This window comes from Rhinatrema bivittatum, chromosome 5 (assembly GCF_901001135.1).
Source record: "Rhinatrema bivittatum chromosome 5, aRhiBiv1.1, whole genome shotgun sequence".
Classification (NCBI taxonomy): Eukaryota; Metazoa; Chordata; class Amphibia; order Gymnophiona; family Rhinatrematidae; genus Rhinatrema; species Rhinatrema bivittatum.
Genome location: NC_042619.1, coordinates 381,821,361 through 381,844,582, shown reverse-complemented (window position 1 = coordinate 381,844,582; position 23,222 = coordinate 381,821,361). Strand labels below are relative to the sequence as shown.

General features: G+C 45.2%; 1 protein-coding gene across 2 annotated transcripts in view; it reads left to right on the top strand.

Moving 5' to 3' along the window:
* Positions 1 to 8,752: 8,752 nt before the first annotated feature.
* The window catches only part of UXS1 (UDP-glucuronate decarboxylase 1), a 149,784-nt gene continuing 135,314 nt past the window's right edge, over positions 8,753 to 23,222 (top strand). Inside the window, exon 1 of one of the 2 annotated variants that reach the window (XM_029604868.1) lies at positions 8,753 to 8,995. In XM_029604868.1, the coding sequence (XP_029460728.1) occupies positions 8,788 to 8,995 (208 nt within the window). In that variant the 5' untranslated portion in view covers positions 8,753 to 8,787. The remainder of the gene's footprint in view (positions 8,996 to 23,222) is intronic. The other variant, XM_029604867.1, reaches the window with a different exon arrangement.

Here is a 23,222-nt window from a genome sequence, read left to right as displayed (position 1 = left end):
ACCCCCAACACGCCCCCCTCGGAAAACCCCCGGACTTACGCGAGTCCCGGGGCTCTGCACGCGCCGGCAGGCCTATGTAAAATAGGCGCGCCGGCAGGCCTATGTAAAATAGGCGCACCGGCGCGCAAGCCCTGCTCGCGTAAATCCGCCTGGATTTACGTGAGCAGGGCTCTTAAAATCCGCCCCTGTGATTTTAATCTATTTATGCCGTGATCTAATATGTAACATGCCATTTTTGCCATCTAAGAACTTCTACAGTAAAGGTTTCTTTTGGACACTCATCTCGAGCTTCCAGAGTATTTAGTTGGTACTTACATCCCTTTAATGGTGAACGGGAACAGTTACCTCCCCAGGACAGAGCAGCCCCTACCATCTTGGGTTGGAGGATTGATTCCTATCCCCCTAATGGACAGAATCCTACCTCGGGGCCTGTGGGATTGAGAGAAAAGGATACCCCTAACCTCTAGGCTCCAAAACCCGAACAGGGGGTTACATCAAGATTTGGAAACTGTTCACAGTGTCTAGCATTGCCTAAATAACGTGGGGGAGCATTTACTACCACAGCTCTAACTTATAAATAAAAAGAAAAAAAAAATTAAAAACCATTTAAAACCGTGTAAGTATTGACAACATTGTTGAATGTCATTTTTGAAACTTGTCTATCATTAATTAAACTTCCCAAACTATTTGAAACTCTTTCCGGCCAGCTGAATTTTGATTTTTCATAATCTGGCTTCAGAATAAAAAAAATCTAAAAATCACTCATGAAATTGATTGTTTATTCCATTCATTCACCACATACATTTTATTATTTTTATGTAAACTTGTATTCCTGCTTCCCCTCCAGATCCACAGACCAGGTAATGTAAACATAACTTTTAATAGACTTTGGGGGTCGATTTTAAAGCCCACGCATGTGCGCCCATGTGCGTGCAGTTCCCGGTGCGTGTGCATGGATGCAGCTATTTTATAACACGTGCGCATCAACGCGTGCATGATTATAAAATATGAGTCCCGCGCGCACATGCGCGCCGGATTTTAATGTCCATGTGCGCATGTGCGGGTGGGTGGGTGGCCTCTTCCGTGCACAAAGGGGGTGGGATTTTAGAAAACAATGCACGGTGACGTGAGTGGGGTTTACCCAGGTCCCTATCCCCCTACCTACCCTTCCTCCCTTTTCCCCCTCTCTTACCCAGCCCCTAAACTAACCCTATGCACCCTAGAATTTTTTGTTTTGCAACTTAAATGCTCCTCCAAGCTGGTGTATGTTCCTCCCGGGACAGGGCCTAATGTCCCCTGTCCTGGCTGGCCCCCACTCCACCCAGACCCCACCCCCGGCCTGCCCCTTTGAGACAGGCTGGCACTTCTGTGTGTACCGGGGGATACGCATGTGGCTGGGCCATTTTTAAAATGTGCTTGGCGTGCGCACGGCCCAGCCACGCGCGTATCCCCCGGTTTTAGCATGCAGAGCACTCTGAAAATGTGGGCGTTTGTAGGGAAGAGAACAACTGTAGGAGCCTCTCTGGACAACACTGGAGATCACTGCTCACATCTGCTTTATACCTCAGCCACCACGGGAGAATAGGACTCACTTCAGAGGGTGATTTACAATATAGTGTTTAAAGTGTGAGGGAAGGATACAAAATACATTATTAAAAACAGTAAATATGAAGTAATAAAAAAGAGGCTTGCAATATTACAGGAAATCTGCATGTAAATGTAACTTACTATCAGCAATTTTCAAAACTCATTTATCCACATCAAGTGCACTTAAGGAGGGTAAAACCTATTGACAATTCAATGGCATATAATATAGCAACAGGTAAAGTGCATTTACACATAGAAAACCCGGTTTTCAGCTTGTAAATCCTTTTAAAAATGACCCCAAGGGGTGGGCAACACATAAATGGTGGCACCTGTCCCTCTCTGCCTCTCCATCATCACATCTCTGAGAAAAAGAAAGCACACCAGACAAGAAAAACATTTTTTTTAATCCTGAAAAAGATTTTTGGGTTTTCGAGGGAAAACCAACATCCCCCCTCATCAGGCAGTCACTATCTTGAAAACATAACAATTTTAATAAATGATACAAAAGACAAATCTTTGAAACCTCACAACTATTTCAGTTCAAACTGAACTATTCCTCAACAAATGCTGCTTGTTCAACATTATCCAAATGAAGAACTCAAGAAAAACAATTAAAAAGATTAATAAATAAATATACATTTTAGTTTTCTTATTCTTTTCAGGGTTTGTTTTTTTTTACATTTTTTATCACTTTTTTGGTTTTTTTTTATAGCGCTGTTTATTTGAGAGAAACTTTGAAGAGCCATCTCGATTTCCGGATCCTTTCCCTCTTTTTCTGAAACAGATGTTGGTAGGTGGCTGTGTTTTGTTCTGTTTTGCTTGGTGGCTTTCTCTTCCTCCTTGGGGCTTTCAGCTCAATTGGAGCTAAACTTTGTTGGGCTGTGGCGCTATGAGAGCTCATGGGCAGTTATCTGGAGCCTTCCCCCCCAGTTTTATATCCCTTCCCAGCTCACTTAGGCCAGTCATTACAGCAACAATCCTCAGACGATGGCCATGCACCATGATTCCTTGTAGAAGCCCGCAACTGTGGGGGTGCCATTGTGCAATGAGAGATACTCTCTCCCCCCACTCCGGAACTGTGAACGCTTATTGGTATATGCTGACACATACCATTTATTCAGCATCCATGTTGTGAACCTGCCCGCTCCACTCACCTCTGCTGTTCCCGACGCGGCATGGACGCCGCCGTCGGGCCTGCCTGCGCGGCTGGAGCCGCGGACTGAAGATCCCTCCCGCGGCCCGGAGGCCGCCCCGGTGTTCTGACTTCACCGCGGCCAGAGCCGCGGACTTCTCTCCCCTGCTGTCGCGGCTGGAGCCGCCGCCGTCGTTGACATCTTCGCGGCCAGGAGGCCGCATCCCTGGGCTGGAGTAGTGGCAGGAGCCGTCCCCGGGGTTCCCTGCAGCGGCTGGAGCCGCTGCCGTCGTCAGGGCCTGCTCCTCAGGCTCTGCCCTGCTTCCGTGATGTCGACGCTGTGCAGGCCGCTGTCCACGGTCCTGCACAGTCCTGCTTCCTGCTCCCTAGGCACGCGGCCGTGCCTCTCTTCTGTATTTAAAGGGCCAGCCACAGGAAGTGTGGCTGACTCTACCTAAGTTTGAACTTCCTGTTCCAGTCCTATAAAAGGGCTGTCTTCACTGTACGTCTTTGCCTTGCATCGGAGTGTCATCCTTCTGGAGGCTCCTGCCTGCCAGAGCTCCATCAGGCCTTCTTGTCTTCTCCATGGAGTTCCTGTTCTCTCGCCTTGTCAAGTCTTGTCTTCGTGCCTGAGGTCCCTGTCCAGATGTCCCGTCCAGGTATCCTGATGTTCCTGTCCTGATCTTTGTCCTGATGTCCTGCCATGATTGTCTACGTCCTGATGTTTCTGCCTTCCCGGATGTTCTTCCCTGCGTCTTCGTATGTGCTCCTAGCCTTCTGACCTGCTGGGCCTTGGAGTGGCCAACAGATGGGACCTGTCCCTGTGCTCTGGAGCTTCTGTTCCCACCAGCCTTCGGAGCTTCAGATGTCATTGGTCCCGACATCGGAGTTCCTCCTCCCCTGGATCTTTCCTGCGCATGTCCCGCTCTCCTCGTGGTCCGTGACCAGCCTTCAGGCTGTGTAGGGCGCGCAGTGGGACAGGGTGGTCCGCGACTCAGTCCTGTGGGTGGGCTGAGTAGGGTGCCCTGAGAGACTGTGCAATTGTCCTTCTGCCCAAGTGTCTTCTGTGATGTCTTCGCACTAGCCCTCGTCTGTGATGTCGTTACATACCTGCCTGGTTCCAGTACCCGAGCCTTGCTACAGTTCCTGCCTGGTTCCATTATGCGAGTCCTGCTACAGTTCCTGTCTACTGTTCTAGTCTGGTTCCAGTTCTCAGTCCAGCTCCTGCCCTCAACCTCAGGCCAGGCCTGCTGCCCCATGCTGTTCGCAGCAGGTCCAAAAGGGCTCGGAATGGTCGGAGGACCATTCACCTTCCAACATCCTTGGGTGTTGGCCTTGGGGGCTTGAAGGTCTGGCAGAGGGTCAGCTCGCCAGTCACGCTGGAATACGCCATCAACCCTCGGGTCGGCCCTGGGTGCGCCTGGGGTCGGGCTGAGGCCCAAGGGCACACTAAACCCATCCCGCAACAGAATGCAAGGCCTTCGAGGTTGCAACAGAATGCAAGGCCTTCGAGGTTGCAACAGAATGCAAGGCCTTGTGGCCGTCCACAACAGTATGCAAGGCCATGTGCTCGACGGTACTTTCAGCGATGGATTTGCCTTGTTCTGACTCTTGCCTGTGTTCCTGGATGGTAATAGGACCGAAAAAAATTTTTTCTGGACTGTTCTTTCCTGCTTACGACCTGCTGGAGGTACCAGCTGTCTGGATTTCCTTTTTGAAACGACCTACAGGAGGCGCCTGTATCCAGACCCTTTTTTGATATCCTGTTACCATGTTGGGGTTTTACGACCTGCAGGAGGCGCCTGCACCCCTACTGGTTTGTTGGGTTTTCCTTGCCTCCCGGATTTCTTGATGTTTCTTGTTTCTTGCTTGTTGCTCGTTGGTCCTGTCATTGTTTTGTTTCCTGCTTGTGTGCTCCTTGTTCCCGTGTTCCATTCCCTCATTTCCCAGCTCTCGTTCTGTCGCTTTTTCGCCCTTCGCTCTTTCTGCTCTTTCACTTTCCGCTCTCTTGCTCTTCCGCTCCTTGAGTTCCCTTGCCCCCTGCTCCCCTGCTCTCTGTTCCCTTGCTCGCTGCTTCCTCACTCTCTGCTCCCTTGCTCCCCGCTCCCTCGCTCTACGTTCACTTTCTCCCTCTTTTGTGTTTTTGTGTTGTCGGTCGCGCGGTCGTTGTTCGCTCGGTCACTGCTCGCTCGGTCGCTGCTTGCGCGGTCTCCATTCATTCGGTCGCCGCTCCCTCGGTCTCGTGTTCGCTTGGTCCCGTGTTCCCTCGGTCTTGTGTTCCCTTGGTCTTTTCTGTTCTCGGTCTTCTGCTCTTCGTCTCTCGTCGTGTTTTCATGTTTTTGTGGTTCCTGCTTGCCTGCTACAGTACCTGCTTGGTTCCTGCTTGCCTGCTACAATACTTGCTTGGTTCATGCTGTCCCCAGTTTTACCAGCTTCCACTTTTTGGGCCCTCATATACCTCCATTCGCTATGAACTGTTACCCCTCTCCTCGGAATGGTTGACTGGATGTTGAGGAGGGGGGCTTTGAGGAGGGGGGACTGTTGTGAACCTGCTCGCTTCACTCACCTCTGCTGTTCCCAACGTGACATGGACGAAGTCGGGCCTGCCTGCGCGGCTGGATCCGTGGACTGAAGCCCCTCCCGCGGCCCAGAGGCCACCCTGGTGTTCTGACTTCACCGCGGCCAGAGCCGCGGACTTCTCTCCCCTGCTGTCGCGTCTGGAATGTCATTATCTCGTATAATGAACACACACCTAGGGGTTAATGTCTGTCCCATACATGTGATCTCTGCTTCCAGACAGCCAACCACTGGCAATTCCATGCCATTGACTGTCTTCAAGATCATTCAGCTGGCATCTTCAACTTTACTGGATGCTTGGAAGTTCTGTCAAAAATGACTCTCAGTGATCGTAGTCACATCTGATCCTGTGTCTATGTAACAGCGGGTATTAATACTTCCAGTGACCACATCTAGTATGGGTGATTTTCCATCAAACCAACTGATTGGAGTCATACTGCAAGAATGGTATACCAGGATCCAGCTTCCTCTGATGTAGATGCCGGTTCCTTCTGTCTTTTCACCTCTTCTCCACCAGCACTAGGCCACGACTCTTATCCACAGTCTGCCATCTTCTTTTCACTCAAACAGTTTCAGGCTATATGCATGCACAGTTACCCGCACATTAGGATTCTTATACTCTATAGCAAAAACAGACAAATGGCATCATAATAAAAAAAGAAAGAAGATTTTATTAACATGGAAAAGTGAGGAAAATTAGATTGCAAGATATAAAAGAAAAATCATTAGCCCCACTCTGTATCTCAGTACAGTTCACTTGCAAAATACTTCAAGCTTGTATATTATTCTGGCCAGAATAATAATATAAGTTCTCAGTTAAATCTCATATGAGCTGTTTTCCTTTTCTTTAGACAAGTTGCTCTTCTGTGTGCTTGATAAAGCTGATGCAGGTGCTTGAAATCCTGTGCTCAGTTCAGCTGCAATGTCCACTTGCTTCAGGAGATTGGACGTCTCAGTTCTCACAAAAAAATATAAATTCTCTGTCTACTCTATATAAAATTGTGACAAATCTTCTGAATTTCCCTGCAACTAAGTCAGCTTGATACTGAATGTATGCAGATACTATTCTAAATACTGCTTTTCTAGCTATAATGAAACAAAAGGTCAGAAAATACTTGAAACTCACACACTTTTCCCTCACTACAAAATAACAAACCACTGCTTTCTCGGCACTGCTATATAATTACTATTCTACAGACTTTGGATATGAGGAAATGCGCCAATCTATATGCAAATGTTATTTCCTTTGTGGTAGCAGCCATGTGGCTAGGGTAAGAACCTCACCTCATTGTTGTCCTCTGTCTTTGCCTCGCTCTGCCTGTCTGATGGTACACAAAAGACAACCTTTCTTTTATACCTAATTTTTTTAAAAGTTCATTAGCAATCGATCCCCTGCTCCTCATTGGCTCTTGTCCAGGATTACACAGCAACTTCTGATTCGAAGAGCTGTCATAGGTCCAAAATGTTCCTTCTGTGGAAATATCTAATCCTAGCAATTGTAGCCAGGTCTAGTGTCACTGCAGCCCAGGGGATCATACCACTGGCTTCCAGCCATGGCACCCCCCTCCCCTTTGTAGTGGAGCCAGAGGGTAATTTAACATATGCATAGGTGTGGACTTCTGCAGGCTTCAAAGGAAAGCATTTGCATTGGCCCCTCTCTATCCTGCCAAGTAATTCACATCACCATTTGCTAGTCAGAGCAAGAACAATATCTTAAGCTTCTGGCTTACATTACTGCCACTTAACCCATAGTGCAGAAAGGGGAGAAGAATCCAAACATGTAACAATATTATTCATTTATTATCGTTACTATAAACTGGTATAATAAAGTAGTGATACATGGAATGCCTTCCTGGAAGAAGTGGTGAAAACAAGAACATTAATGGAGTTCAAAAGGGTGAGGGATAAACCAGATGATCCCTAGGGGTTAGAGCAGGACTTCCCAAACATTTAGCCATCAGGACCCCATCTTAGCACTTGAAAATTCATGTGACCCCAGGTGAAGACCAAAATGAATTTGTGGGGAAAAGGGGATTGTCCACTTCTGACAATCACTCCACTCTAACCCTCCCCACACATTACCTGATCTTTTTCAACATCCAGTTTTTCTCTTAAACGTCTCCCCTCCAGCTGATCCTCTCTTACATCTCCCACATAAAAATACAAATCCAGCTCCTGTTACCTTTCTTGCCTATCCTCTCACCCTCTCCAGCCCTTTTGGCATCCCCCATCTGTTCCCTTCTCAGTCCAAAGTCCTTCTTATAATCCCCAACTGATCCTGACATTCCTTCCCTCTCACCCCATCCTCCATTCTCTCCTCACACTCATCCCCATTACCTCACCTCCCCGCCTCACCTCCTTCCCTGACATCCTGAAGGCCCTATTTCATCCCCAATCTTGTCATTCCCTCTCTTACCCTATAAAGGCAATTCTCCCCCAACCCACCCCCACAATACACCATTTCCATCTGATTCTTCTCCTGAAACCTTCTGCCAGATAATCCAACTCTAAACCACTTCCATATCTGATCCCTTCCTTCAACATTCCCCTCCTCAGGGTCAGCAACATTTTCCTTGGGGTCCTGGGCCAATTATTGTTAACAGCTGGTGGGAAGAGGAGCAGGCAGATGAGATGGGCAACATTTTTTCTTGAGTAGGTTCAGTGGTGGATGAGGTTAGAGAAGGAGTAACAATCTCCACCAGCCTGTTAACACTCAGCCTTCCACTCCCCTCATAGCTGGTCCTGAGCCCAATTATGATCTGCAAGTGGCAGAGTGCAGTGTCTGTGCACCACCAGTGCAAGCTCACTGGCCCTGCAATGGCCCAATCCCACCTCGTGCAGGATTTCATGATACTAGAAACTCATGTGAGGTTGAGCCACGACAGGTCCTATGCATGCATGCTGGTTTATAAACCCCAAGTTGACTTCTATTACTAATGCTGCTGGTGCTCAAAGAGCACTGTAATTTCGGGTTACAACTCCATTTGGGATGCTTTGGGTTAGACTAGGATGCAAATGAAAAAAACGGGAAAGCAGTGGAAACTTTAGTTGTGACATTTCTGCATGCAGATAACCTGTACAGAGCAGCAGTTACAGCCTTAAAACATTTTGCTGAAGATAGTATTGATCATTTGGGGTCTTTATCTGCCATCATTTACTGTGTCACTATCTCACTCTTTATCCTCTTTGAATGCAAATGAAGATATAAACCTTAGGATTGCTCTTTGATGGCATGGGGACGTTTTAGAGAAAAAAAATGAGAGACCTTAATAATCACATCACTGAAATGTCTTGGGCAAAAGTAAACGTTTAATGGAGATAAAGCAAATTCATATTTTTTTTTTAATCCAACAGACGAGCCTGTAATATATATTCCTGTTTTGTTTGACTGCCCCACTTCGAGTTCTGCAATAAAGCTGCCATTGTTCAAAGAACAGGTTGGGCCAATAATAAATAAAGTCTTTGCTGGAGCGCGGGAGCGCGCATGCGCAATGCAGAGAGCAGGAACTCGGCCGACGCCGGAAGAGCCCCGGATCTTGGTGACGCCGAATCCCAGGAGCTCGCCCGCGGCGGCGCCTTCCCGTTGGTTCGTCCCTCGGCCGGGGATGGTGAGGAAGTGTTTCCAGCGCCTGCTGACTGCCATCAATCGGAGAATGATGAAGCTGCTGGTCGGACTCGCCCTCGTGGCTTATGTGGCTTGTGAGTGTGGGCTGGCTCTCTGCCTCTTTCATTCATTCGCCGGCGCGGGGGAATGTGTTTGCATGGGAGGCGTTTTTTTTTTTTTGGTTTTCCCGTAAGGAGCTCTTCCGTGCACGGACGATTGTCTGCAGAGCTCCGTTGCCCCCAGCTTGCAGGGCTTGCATGGCTCCTGCGTGGCGACGGGGGTTGCCTGTCAGTGCACAGCGCTCGAGTGTTACAAGTTGGCAAAGTCGCATCTTGCTTAGGCCTCGGGAGAAGCCCCCTGAGGTGTCCCCGTCCCCCCTCCCCCGGTAGCACGGCACGTGTTACGCCCGGGCAGACTGCCGTGGGCCGTGGGGAAGGCTGGCTGTGAAAATCAGCCTGGCTTGCCTTCGGAATCAGTCTCCGGTGTGCCGAGGGGAAGCCATGGCACCCCCCCCCCCCCCCGGTCTCGAGATGCCCTCAGATCGGGGGTGGGGGGGGGGGGTGAAGGCAGGCATATGCATGCACGAGTTGGAAAGGTAGAGCACCGTGATTGATTTTATTTCTTCTTCTTCTTCTTTACTGAAAAGCAGCATGTCCTGAAGGACCCGGGGCGTAGGGGTTGATAACTCCGCCCTGCACTAGACGGGCACACGCTCTGTTTATATAGTGTTGCGGTTGACGTGTAAATCCAGCCCTTGTTACTCGTCAACTACAACGCTGCCCTTTCCAGGGTGGCTGCTTCTGTGGAGCTAAGAGATGTCTGGATGCAGTGAAGCATGGCCAAGGCTGAAGTTTTGTGTTCGTTTTTTTTTTTTTTAATGGAACAGGTTGTTTAGTGTATGGCATCCTGGACTGTGTGTGTGCTTTTTCCATGCTCTCATGAAAAAGGTGAAGCCATTAATATAATATACAATCCCTAGTTTTGTGTGTGTGTGCGCGCAAAGGATGGGTTCTTTTGAATAGTGCTATCATATTTGAAACAAAAGTGAGAATTTAAAAACCTCATGAGGTGCTAATTATCAAGTTTATTTGGAAAGCAAGTCCGGAGGTCGTCTTTTAATTTATACTATAGATGCACATTTGTGATGGTACCTAACAAGACTTCTGCCACTTTAAGTGATTAGCATTTGGATAATTAATAGGCTGATGCAATAAGGTGCACCCAGCTTAGTGCGAAGGTTTACTTGTGGTTGGGCAGGCATGCATTTTGGGCATGCAATAATGTCCAATGCAGCAAGGCGATTAGTGCGTTGTAACAAAAGTGTAGTGTATAGCACCCATTGCATTTAAATTTCATGTAAATTAAGACTGGTATTACTAGGGTTTCTATCTTTTCCACAGACCAGGTCTGGACACACTTATTTGCATAAGTTTGCATAAAACAGAGAAAATATCAGTACGGTAAGACCATACTAATAAAAACAAACTTTTAAAAGCTTTTAGAATAAAATCAGCAATTAAAAATTATAAATATTTTTAAACTTCCTAAACCAATAAAATATTTCAAAACAGCAGATACATCAGATAGCATGCAGTATTTAAAATGAATAAGGATTTTTAAAAACTCCATGTTTTCCATATCTGGGAACATGATTTTCAGTCACCCTGACATTGTTGTGGAGCACGATGCACTAACTCTTAACTTCTCGGTCATATACAGACATGATCATGCTCCCACTCGCACATGTTCATGCTCTCTTTCACACACATACATCCTCTCCCACCAACTGGCTTCTGATTATTTCTAAATCAGTCTGGTGAAAGGTGGCACAGCCCGACTCTGCTTATTCCCATAACATTTTCTACCCAGGAGCCCCAGGATCATTCTGCTAGCACCACAATTCTATAACTCCATACTCCCTCCAGCTCTGCTCTTGGAGCCATCACCAGTGTCACCACCAGGAGGGGCTACATTGCACCCTTGGCACACCCCATCCAGCCCTCCTCTCACCAGCTCCTTCCCCCCCCTGTTCCCAGTCCTCTCTTCTCTCCAGCACCCCTCCTCTTTTCCCCTCTCCACTGTGCTTGCCCCATGTCCTGTCCTCTCCACTCAGTCCCCCATTCTCACCTCATGTTTGCTCTCTTTTGCCTCTTCCCCCCCCTCCCTCCTGATCCTCCTTTCCCCCTGTTCCCACCCCTCTCTTGTTCTCTCACCCTCCTTCCCCCACCCTCTGCTCCTCAGCTCTCATAGACCTCATCATCATCTGTCCATCACCTTTCACAAATACCTGTCCTGGTGATTCCCCCACTCAGGTCTCTGGAAACTGCTGATGGGCGGCAGAAGCACAATGCCGGTCTGGTGGTAGGTGGTAGTAGAAATATAGGCAGCGGCACGGCCCCATGGCCTGGAGCAGCGACAGCAGCAACAGAACGAAGCTCCCAGTGTCGGCAAGCAGATAAAGAAGTCAGGCAGTAAAAAGGGTCCACAAGTTCTACTGCTGAGTTGTTGTTGGGGGTTTGTTTGTTTTGTTTTTTTTAACTTGCTTGTGGCAGAAGTTGCATCTTGAAGCCCTATCTTCTTTCGTGAGCAAGTTGCGGCGGAAAGAGAGAGAACTTGAGCATGGAGCACTTCTTGTCAGTCAGGTAACAAAAGCAGCAGGGAGGAGCTGTCATGGCTGCTTGATGGGCAAAAGTTGGTTTCTCACCCCACCCCACCCCATGCACCACTTGTTTCTGACACCCATGTTTCACAGCCTAAGTGTGTGCAATTCTTCTCTGCTGTGTCTGTGACCAGCAACCTGAAAACAGCATGCCACTGATTGGTGTACCAGGCCCAGAGCAACACGTAACTTATCTTATTTTAGACATTTTATATCTCGTTCCATATCAAGAGCACACCGTATATCTGAAAGGTCCCCAGCCCAGCTTGGATAGTTTAACATAACCTTGTTGTCCAACTGGGTTTTATGGGCTCCGGTTACACTTGCAACTGGACAGCGGTACCCCTGATGAAAAAAACTGGACTGTCTGGTTTAAAACCAGGCAGTTGGTCACCCCAGGTGAGTGGTTCTCAACGTACCCTCATTCACCCAGATCAAAGCGAGACATTGTGAACTCCTGCTCTTCTGGGCCTGATGGAAACACTAAATTTATCTTACCCCGCTGGGCTGGAAGTGATGCTGCTGATGCTCTCTTCACCCTGTGGGGGATGGGGCAACGAAGGTTGAAGATGCTGGTGAGGAGGTGGAAGAGAGAGGGATTGTGGAAATAAGACCATAAGAAACTGCCATACTGGGTCAGACCAAGGGTCCATCAAGCCCAGCATCCTGTTTCCAGCAGGTACCCAAACATTGTCTATCCCATGCTACTGATGCCAGTAATAGCAATGGCTGTTTTCTAAGTCGACTTGATTAATAGCAGGTAATGGACTTCTCCTCCAAGAACTTATCCAAACCTTTTTAAACCCAGCTACACTAACTGCACTAACCACATCCCCTGGCAACAAATTCCAGAGTTGAATTGTGCGTTAAGTGAGATAATTTTCTCCGATTAGTCTTAAATGTGCTACATGCTAACTTCATGGATTGCCCCCTAGTCCTTCTATTATCCGAAAGAGTAAATAACTGATTCACGTTTACCTGTTCTAGACCTCTCATGATTTTAAAGACCTCTATCATATCCCCCCTCCAAACTGAACAGCCCTAATCTCTTTAGCCTTTCCTCATACGGGTGGGAAGGGGACAGGGTGGGAAACATGATAGTTGGACAATGAGAGGGAGGAAGAGGTTAGGGAGAGCTGTGCAGGGGAGAGGGAGCCCAGTGAAGAAGATTTGGGGGTCGGGAATGCTGGACAGGTATGTGTGAGGGTATGATTAAAATGGAATAATTGGGAGAAATGAGGCTTGATGGGAGCATGGAGAGAGAGTGGCAGGATGCAAAAGCATCTGTTTTGGGAATGTGCATTTCTTCTATCTTTGTACTTTGCTTAGTGTAGAAGAAAATGTTTCTATTTCTCCAGTTTTACACTGAATGCAGAGTGGCTTTTGGGGGTTTCCATTCCAGTTTTTTGTCTCCACATTTGTAATGCATGATCTTTTATTCTGTGTTTGGTGAAGGCCTGTTCTGTTTGTTTATTTATTTGTTGAGTTTTATATACTGTCATTCGGTGAAGCCTCACAACGGTTTACAAGATTCAAAAGGTAGTATCTTAACATATGCGAATTAAGGGTATAATAGGAAACCTTTTATATTCCAAAATGAGCAGATAAGGGGGGGGGAGGAAAGAGAGGGGGAAAAGGAGGGTTACGGGGGTGGGGAAATTAGTTAAATGGAAAGTTATTCATTTTAAAGTCCGACAAAAAATCATTTGAATGAGACGGATTTGCTTGGTGCTGGTCTGTCTTGTTTTTGCGTGGTTTCGGTTGGTAATTGTGTTGGGTGTTTGGATGTTTTGATACTTGATTGTCAATGCAGACTTATAAAACAGCCATGTTTTTATATCTTTTTTGAATGTTTTGAGGTTAGGTTGGGTTCTCAAATCTTCTGGGAGGGAGTTCCATATTTTAGGGCAGGCAATGGAAAATGCTCTCTCTGGTTGCTGTCAAGTGAGTATCTCTGATTGGGGGGGGGGGGACTGTTAAAAGGCCTGTGTTATTTGAACGTAAGTTTCTTTGTGGATTCTGGGGAGTTACATTTAATCCAGTTTGACCTTGATGTTCATTGTGTAGTAATTTGTGTATGATGGTCATGGATTTGTGTTCAATTCGGGATTTGATTAGAAGCCAGTGTAGTGAAATCAGTATTGGCGTTATGTGATCATTCCTCTTTGTTTCAGTCAGAATTCTGGCTGCTGAGTTTTGCAGAATCTGGAGAGGTTTGATGTTGGAGTATAGTATTCTGATCAGAAGGGAGTTGCAGTAGTCGATGGTTGAGAATATGAGAAGCTGTAGTACAGTTCTGAAATCATAAGGGTTAAGAAATGGTTTCAGACGTCTTAGGGTTAGTAGTTTGTGATATCCTTCTTTGATTTTGTTTGATATATGGTTCTTGTAGGAAAAATCTTTGTCAATTTATTCCCGGGTTTCTGGTGTAGGTGGCAGGGAGTATTGGGTTCATTTGATTGCAAAGTATGAGTTGAGGTGGTGGTGTTGGATTGGGTTTTCTGTCCATGAGGATTATTTCAGTTTTGTCGATGTTTGAGTTTAAGGGATGTTAGAAGATATTTGAGACAAGTAGAGCAGAAGTTTCTTTGTACATTTCTTCAATTGAATTTTGGATGGGAATTAGAAGTTGAGTGTCAACAGCATAGAGGAAGTGGGTGATTCCCCTATCTTTTAGTAGTTGGCATATAGGAAGAAGGTATGTGTTAAATAGAGTGGCCGATAGCACTGAGACTTGGGGAACTCCAGTGTTGAGGCTAATTTCTTTTGGATGGGTTGTTGTTAATTGATACTTGGTAGGTTCTGTCTGATAGATAAGATGAGAACCATTATAAGGTAATGTCAGTTAAACCAATTTCAGACAGCCGTTCTAGGAGTATAGTGTGGTTTACTGTGTCGAAGGCAGCTGAGAGGTCAAGGAGTATGAGTAGGTATTTTTTTCCTTTGTCGAATCCTCTTAGTGTCGTGTCGTTCAATGAGAGTAGGAGAGTTTCTGTGCTTAGGTTCTTTCTGAATCCATATTGGGTTGGTGATAGGATGTTGTTTGTTTCAAGGTAATAATCAAGTTGGGAGTGTACGACTTCTTCGATGATCTTGGCTATGAATGATAAGTTTGAAATAGGATGGTAGTTTGCTAGGATTTCAGGTTCCAAGTTGTTGTTTTTTTAGTATCGGTTTGATTACTGCAGATTTGAGGCATTTGGGGTAATTACCTTCAGTCAGGGATAAATTGATGTTCTTGGTGAGAGTTTTAGATATGATAGGTTCAATTGTTTTGAGAGTTGTTATGGGGATGCTTTCTAGGGGGAGATTGGCGGGGTTCATTTTTTTTGATTGAATTTCAAGGGTGGAGGTTGTCAGTTTTTCCATGTTTAGCTGTTGATTAGGTTGGTTTGTATTAGGTTTGATATTTTCTTGTTGACGGATTCTGCAAAGTCATTACTTCCGTGTTTGGTGCATGTAGTTTCTTGTGTGGTTTTAGTGAGGTTTTGTACTATGGAGAATAACATTCTGGGGTTGTGATGAAATTTGGTGATTTTGTTAGAAGAAAAATTTTTTTTGTATTGTTGATGGTGTTTTTATATTGTGTGTGTTATTCTGTGTGTGTCACAGAGGTAAGATATTTTATTAGCATTTGTATCAGTCTTATTTGTTGTGTTTTCTCAATAGGACATGCCTTGATGCTGCACTGCTACCTTTTCATTGGTAGAGCTATTGCTGTTTGAGTCCTTGGAGTTAGTACTGTTATGGTATGGCAGGTTTGCTAAACATATACTGAGCATTTTTTTTTTTTTTCAGGTTTTGTATTTTACAATGTACCTGGTAGTAGGGAGAGTGTTTTTTTTTTTTTCTGATACTGAAATGATGCCAGTATCAAAATATCTTTTCTGTATATGAGTTGTTTGGGGAAATACCGTAGTTCTGCAATGCACCTATTATTGGGGGGTTGAGGGATTCCTGTGGATGCAGAGTATATGTTTAAATTTATCTCCATGATGGTCACTTCTTTGAGCATCATCTATCACATGCGTCCTGAAAGAAAAAAGGTTGAGAACTACTGTTCTAGGGCACTGGCTTCTGGAGTAGCAGTTGTCCTTTAAATGGAGCCTCCTCTTTGGAGAAGAGTTAAAAGAATTTATTGAAGGATATGAGGGAGTCAAAACTAGAGTTCCCTAAAAGATATGTCTTGAGATGTAAAGGTCCAAGGTTCAACACCTCTGGGACTGGTGCAAATACAAGCAAGTTAGGAGTTCCCCCTTCAGGTGTGTGAAGTATCATCCCTTTTTGGAGGGGGAAGGGCTAGAAGGGCCAAGACAGAGCCCCCTGTAGAAGCAGTTAATAACCGATTAACCCAGTGAAACACTGCAGGTGCCTCTGGCAATAGTTTCAGTGGGCAGCTGCCTGTTACGGTGCTATTCAGAGTGGACTCAAATTATGACAGACCAGGGAGTCAGACATTGTATGAAGGGGCTGTGCCCCGGAATGTATAAAACCGGTCTCGAGGCCTTTGACTTCCCCCGTGCACGTCTCAGCTTAAGAGAGAAGTGGTAAAAGGGACATTATTGAAAGTACTGTACCTCCAGGTGATAGTTCCAGAACCTCCTTAGGAAAAAAGCAAAGTAACTAAGATATTTTGTGGTACCAAAAAAAGATGGTCTTTCCATCCAGTATTGGATCAAAAAAGGGGTCAACAAATACCTTCATATGCCCCACTTCTGAATGGAGACACTATGATCAGTCAATGGAGATACAAAAAATGACAAGAGAAGGGTGACATCTTATAGACTAATCAGTTTGAGGCATGAGCTTTTGAGGACAGAATCCACTTTGTTGGATGCATCCATCTTTGAAAGCTCATGCCAGCTTTTATCTATTTTTGTTTTGAAACTTCATATTGTTTTTGGGGCTTTGTATTTCTTGCTGAACTCAGATATGTTCTTATTCTTTGCGGAGGATTCTGGGGATTGAGTGCAAATTAGCCTTTTTCTTTGCTCACACTGCAATGCACTCTTTGAAAATGAAATCTCTTGAATTGTTTTAAGGCTATGGACTATTTTTAAGTGTGTACTTAACATTTAATTGGCCAAAGATTTAAATGAACATCTGACAACAAGGGAAACGCAAAGAGTCAGGACAGAGACGGAGAACTCTGTGGATACCAATGGAACCCTTCAAAATGTAATTTATTTGGATTTCACGTTACCGAGACAAAATGCTGTTTCGAAGTTGGTTTACGCTAAACAAATGGGAAGGTGACCATAGTACATGATTATCAAAACTAGCCAATGAGTTTGAAAATGCAGAATGAGGGCTATAGATTGAAAGAAGTTCAGTTTTTGCCATATTAAGAGAAAGTTTGTTGTATTGCAGCCATGTTTTGATTGTTGACATACAGATTTTTAAATGTTCAAGAACATCATGCCAAGTAGTATGTAAACAAAGTACAAATTGGATGTCTGTGATTTTGGAGATGAGGTGAACCAGTTTAAGACGTCAGTCCTGCCCCACTTCTGCAAATGATGGAGGAGTATGTCATGATCGACCGTGTCTCACACGGAAGAGATATCTAGGCAGATAATATATTGATGGCTATTGTTAATCCCCCCCCTTCTTAAGGTATCAGTAAGTGACAGTAATGAGTTCAGTATTCATGGTATGCCTAAATCCAAATTGATGGGAATCAGCAGCTCGTGTTTCTGTAAGTGATCAGACAGTTGTAATAGAACTGCTGATTTGAGAACCTTGGAAAGAAAAGGCAGAGATGAAATGGATCTATAATTGTTTGAATCTGAACTGTCAAGATTGTGGGGTTTTTTTGTTTTTTTTAAGGCACTCTGGGACCAAACTTTCATCTAGTGAAAGATGAATAATGGTGATGATAAATGGGTAAAGCAAATCCCTAGCTACTTTTGAGGAGAGCAACAGAACAATTGCTAGATGGGCCCATGACATTCATGTGGGTAATAATCTGGCTAACTTCACACCTTTTAAGATGGGAAAAATAATTCCATAGTTGAGTTGTGTTGGAGGATATAGCGTGCCAATTAGAATGTTGGAAAAACTAAGACTCGGCATTTTCTATTTTTAAATTGAAATGTATAAGAAATGACTAAGTGTAGTGGTATTAATAGTGGAGGAACTGGTTAGTTTTTTTTTTTTCTCAAGAGAAAAACACCTTGGTATTATAACCAATATCACATATCTGTTTAGCATAGACATTTTTTGTCCTCCTGAATTAGTTTGATAGGTATATAACAAAGATCTGAACATGTCAATTCTGAAGTGTGATATGTTATCTTCACTCACATTTCCACAGAGATTGTCAGGCTGATTTGAGAGCAGGAGTTAGCCGATTTTGAACTTGATGTTTCTTTACCCTAGTTAGTTTAAGAGGAGCTAGTGTATCTAGTATTGAGTTAAGAGTGAGTCCCAAAAGGATACCGCTGTGTGAGTGCTATCTCTAGGAAAGTAATGGGGAAATGACTTATAAACTGTGTTGCATCCATATGGCCACAGTGAGACGTGTCTGAGAGTAACTGGAAGGTATGAATGAAGTTTTACTATTAATGTGAAAACTGATCAGAGCAGGGAACCTCCATCATGGAGATTGACTTGAACTAAAATCTTTAAGGGATTTATTAACAAATACCAAGACTAGAGTATGACCAAGTCAGAGTAGCAGAGCGAATCAATTGATGCCAACCCAAGGTTGAGAGGATATCGGGGGGGGGGGGGGGAGAGAGAACATTGCAAAGAGAGTGGGGATGCATCCACATGTATGTCAATCTCCTAAAATAATCATATTATTGAAATTCAACTTGGAATACAAGTTACACAAAAAATGGAGAAAGATTAGACTGCAAAAGTTTGGGAGGACATTATACTAAGCACAATGAGAAACAGATGAAACCACATGCATTTCACGAGGAGTCACAATTAAGATTTTCAGTCTTTAGTTTCCAGTGATCCTTATAGACTACGAGTTGGCCACAACTCTGCCCTCTCTTGTGTGGCTGCGAAGCACAGGAATAACCAGCTTGGTGGATTTGATTCAAAATAATGTCGATCCATCAACCAAGTTTCAGTAATAAAGAAGAAATCAGGTTGCCTTTCAATAATGTTGTGGATGAACTGAACGTTTTTTTTTCTTTACAGCCTGAGTATTAATGAGCATGAGAGGTGTTTAAAGACAACACAGAATGTAACTTATCCTGACATGGAATGAAAACAAGACAAGATGGCCAATGGGACACAGGATGATGCTTAGCATAGGATCAGGTTCCATACCTTCCTTGCTTGGTAATGAATGGAATAAAATAATTTTGAGGTTCTGTATCTTCCAGAATTGTAGTAACATTACTTGCCACCTCAGCCCTTGGAGCGCATAATGGAGCTCCTTTGTTCTCCTTTGTGTGTGTGTGAAGGAGCACGCACACTGGCGTTTCACCCTCCCATTCAGATGATGTCATCAGGGGGTGGGGCAGGGCCATGGGCCAACTATGACAGCTGAGCCAGCAGCAGTGGTAACATCCAGGAGGCAAAATCCACTTTCTCAGAGGAGCCAGTAGTTGACAAATAGCCCAATGTGCCAGAGAGAGTGGTGCAGGCAGAATCACAGTCCTTCAGCGGCGTTGCATGCCAGCTCTTCACCTCCCACCACCCCCCCCCAGTAAGATGTCATTGGAGGTAGGGCAATGGGCCAGCAATGACAGCTGAACCAGTGGGAACATCCAGGAGGCAGAATCCACTTTCTCAGAGGAGCCATGTAGTCCTCTTAACGTGCTTATATATGCACTTCTTCCAGTGAAACCAACATCTACAACCTCTGTACACTTGAATAAGTGTGACTTTGGAAATAGAACAAGAAATCCATTGGTGGTTGCAGCTGGAAGTCTTCCAAAGGGGTACAGTCTTACAGCCTATGCCATATTATCAGCTAATCCTAGTACCAGATGCCTCCACAACCGGCCAGGGAGCTCAAACAAGCCGGTACAAAACATAGGGGCTCTGGTCCATTCAAGAAAGTCATTTACAACTCAATTTGCTGGAACTCAGAGCAATATGATATGCGATGCAGGCTTTTTTCTACATTCTCCAGGGGAAACACATAATCTACATGGACAACCAAGTGGCAATGTTCTGTGTCAACAAACAGAGGCATGTGATCTTGGATCCTTTGTGAAGAATACCTACACATTTTGCAATGGACAATTTGGAACAGAGCCTCCCTGCAAGTGACCAGAGTGTCTGGAGTAGTCAACATGGTGGCAGACACTCAGCCAGATATTCCACTTTCCCAAATAGTCACTAAGTCAATCTTTTTATAGCAAGGACTGTTCAGAAGTTCATCTGAGAGCGTGCCATTAATAGCACTAGTCTGGCCCAAGCAACCATGGTATGCCTATCTAGTACAGTTCTCCATCGAACTACCTTAAGACTGGAAGACAGTCCTACCTTACTAACCCAAAGAGGACAGCAATTTATTGCACCCACTGCTCCTGATGCTGATCTTGACAGCATGGATGTTCAGCATTCAGCACTAGTTCAATGGTCTTTGGACCTGATTCAGTCCGCCATCCTGTCGGCTACAAAACCATCCATGAGATGCAATTCATTTAAATGGAAGCATTATTCATAATGGTTTGTGTCAAACACATTAGACCCATTCATTTATGAACTTTGCCATTTTGTTTTCATACCTACATCACCACCTGTCAAGCTGGATTGGCGATTGTGTCCATCAGAGTCTATCTTAGCTTCATTGTAGCCTACTGCACTCCTGAAAATGCAGCCCCTATTTCCATGCATCCTCTAGCCCAGTGATGGCTAACCTATGACACTCGTGTCAGAGGTGACATGCCGAGACGTTTTTGCTGACAGGTGCAGCGTTTCGTGGACTATCGGGAAATTATTTTTTTTTTTTTATCGGCTGCGCCGAGCCTTTAAAATTAGTTTTTTAGTATGCCCCCGGGCGCAGGGAGGCTCATGCGGCACAGCGACAGGCAGATAGGCAGGGCCGTGGTGAGGCTCACGTCAACACGGCCCGAAGAAAAAGATCGCGTTTAAACGCGCTGATGCTCCTCCTCCTTCCTGCCTGTGTGGCCCCGGAAGTAAACATTGCCGGAGCTGTGTGAGCAGGAAGGAGGAGAAGCATCAGCCCGTGCAGAAGAGGAGCAGTGCTTACGGGCCGCCGCGAATCCCAAGTCGCAACGGCCCGAGAAGAGGAAGAGGCCCGGTAGCAGGGCCGCCGCGGCCCAAGAAGATCAGGGCCGCTGCAGGGCCCCACCCTGTGGCGACCCGTGAAGAGGAGGCCCAGAGGTGAGAGAGAGGCTGAGGGTCCGTAGAGGGTGTGTGTGCGTGTATGAGATGAGTTGAGAGACTGTGTGTGAGAGTGAGGACCTGAATGTTTGCAGAGACAGCATGTGCTTGAGCAAGACAGCATGTGGGAGTGAGAGACTGTGTGTGTGTGAGAGAGAGAGAAATGCATGTCAGAATGAGAACCTGACTGTGTGGTGGAGGGAAGAAGATGGAGAGAAAAGAAATAGAAAAAAAAAGACAATATAAAAGGAATTGGCAAAAAAATAAGAAAGGGAAGGTGGGGAAAAAAAAGCCTGTGACCAACTAATTAGAAAACTAAGATCAGACAGCAAAGGTAAAAAATAAATAAATTGCTTTTTAGTGATTGGCACATGTCATCTTTGGGAATGTGCAAGAGTAGCACTTTCTCTATGCGGATCTCACAATGTACGAGATCCGCATGGAGGAAGTGGAAGCCCACGGGGCCTGCATAGAGGAGGCAGCAGAATGGGCTTCAGTGCCAATAGCAGCAATCAGCACCTCCGCAATAGCCATGCGGCAGCAGTGACAGTGGCAGCAGAGGAATGAGAGAGGCTCCGAGGTTGTTGGCAAAAGAAAGAGAGGGAGGTCTCCCTTTAGTGTGTGCACGTGTATGAATGGGAGTCTGCCTGGGGGTGTATTTGTGTGAATGCATGGGTGCCTGCCTGGCTGTCTGTATGTGCAAGAATGAATTGGTGCCTGCCTGGGGGATGGGGAGGGAGTGGTGTGAAAATGAATGGGAGCCTGCCTGGGGTTCAATGGGTGTGTGTGTGTGTGTGAGAGTGACTGGGAGCCTGCCTGGATTTGTGTGTATGTGAGGGAGCCAGTAGGTGTGAGCATGAGTGTGTATGAGAAAATCCAGGGGAGTAAGAGTTTGTGTGTGGGGAGGGGGGGGGGGTGGAGGGGGAGAGAGTGTTTTAATTGAAGATTTAGCCAATGAAATTCAGCAACAAAAAAGTCACTAACAGGTAAGGTAAAGAATTATTTGTTTTTGCTTTTTTAATACAGTACATATATTAAAATAACTTTTTGTTATTAATTAGAGCTACAAATATCACAATTATGGATTTTTCTAGAAGTGACACACCATCCGAGTTATGCTCGGTTTTTTATGAATTTTGACACACTGAGCTCAAAAGGTTGCCCATTACTGCTCTAGCCCCTAAATTCATGAAGGGGCACTTATGTCTATGCCTGCTGATCAAAATACCACCAGTTCCCTGGGTTATTTAATGTTCTCACCATTCTAATTAAAGCTCTTTGACTCTCTGGAAGCCACATTACTGAAATACCTGACTTGGAAAGTCCTCTTTTTAGTGATGGTTACCTCCACACTCAGTGAGTGAACTACAAGCCTTGGTTCATCACCACCCTTATCTGCAATTTTTTCATGACAAAGTAGTTCTACAAACACACCCTACATTTCTACCAGTAACTCTACTTAACTTACCTAAAGCCTTATGCACATGACGGTGAGAAGCTGTTGCACACATTTGGATTGTAAAAGAGCTCTTGCCTACTACTAACTTAGAATGCAGTCCCACAGCCAGATGCGTCAACTCTTCATCTCCTATGACCCAAACAAGTTGGATGCACCTGTAGTGAAGAGGACGCTATCGAACTGGATAGCCAATTATATCCAGCACTGCTACATGCAAACTGAACTCTTATCTCGCAGGTCCAGTCAGAGCCCATCAAGTTTGCCCAACAACTTTCTTCATTGTGCACTTGAAGGAAGTACCCATTGAGGACACATGTAAAGCTGTGACCTAGTCTTCTGTCCACCCATTTACTTCCTACTATTGCCTAGACACCTTGGCTTCTGCTGACAGTGCATTGGGACACTTGCGTCGTGCAGTTTCAAAATAGTTTGCTCTCTATGATGGAGTCCAGGTTGCTATATTAACAATGCTGTTCTGCAACCCTGTGCTTGGGACTTCCCACAGATAATGGCTAATTTAGCCCTGTCTAATGACTGAAAAAAGCAAGTTTTCTTACCACAAATGGCGTTTTCTATAAATAGCAAGGTAAATTATCCATGAGAGGCCTGCTATCCTCCCTGGATAAGACTGTGCTATTCTGCTAGCTTTGAAAACAGACTGAGGAGACTCTGAGGCAGTGCCTGTGTGGGCACTCCCACACATGCTCAGTAGCAAACTCTCTTTTTTTTTTTTTCACCCCTTGCTTTTCTAATACTCCTTTTCTTTGTCCTTATCTGTAATTATTTTTCATTTTAATTAGGTATGTTCTATTATGTAAACCTCCTTGGACTATAATGTAAAACACCTGTTAAAAATTTATAAAAATAAACAAACACTTGACATCAG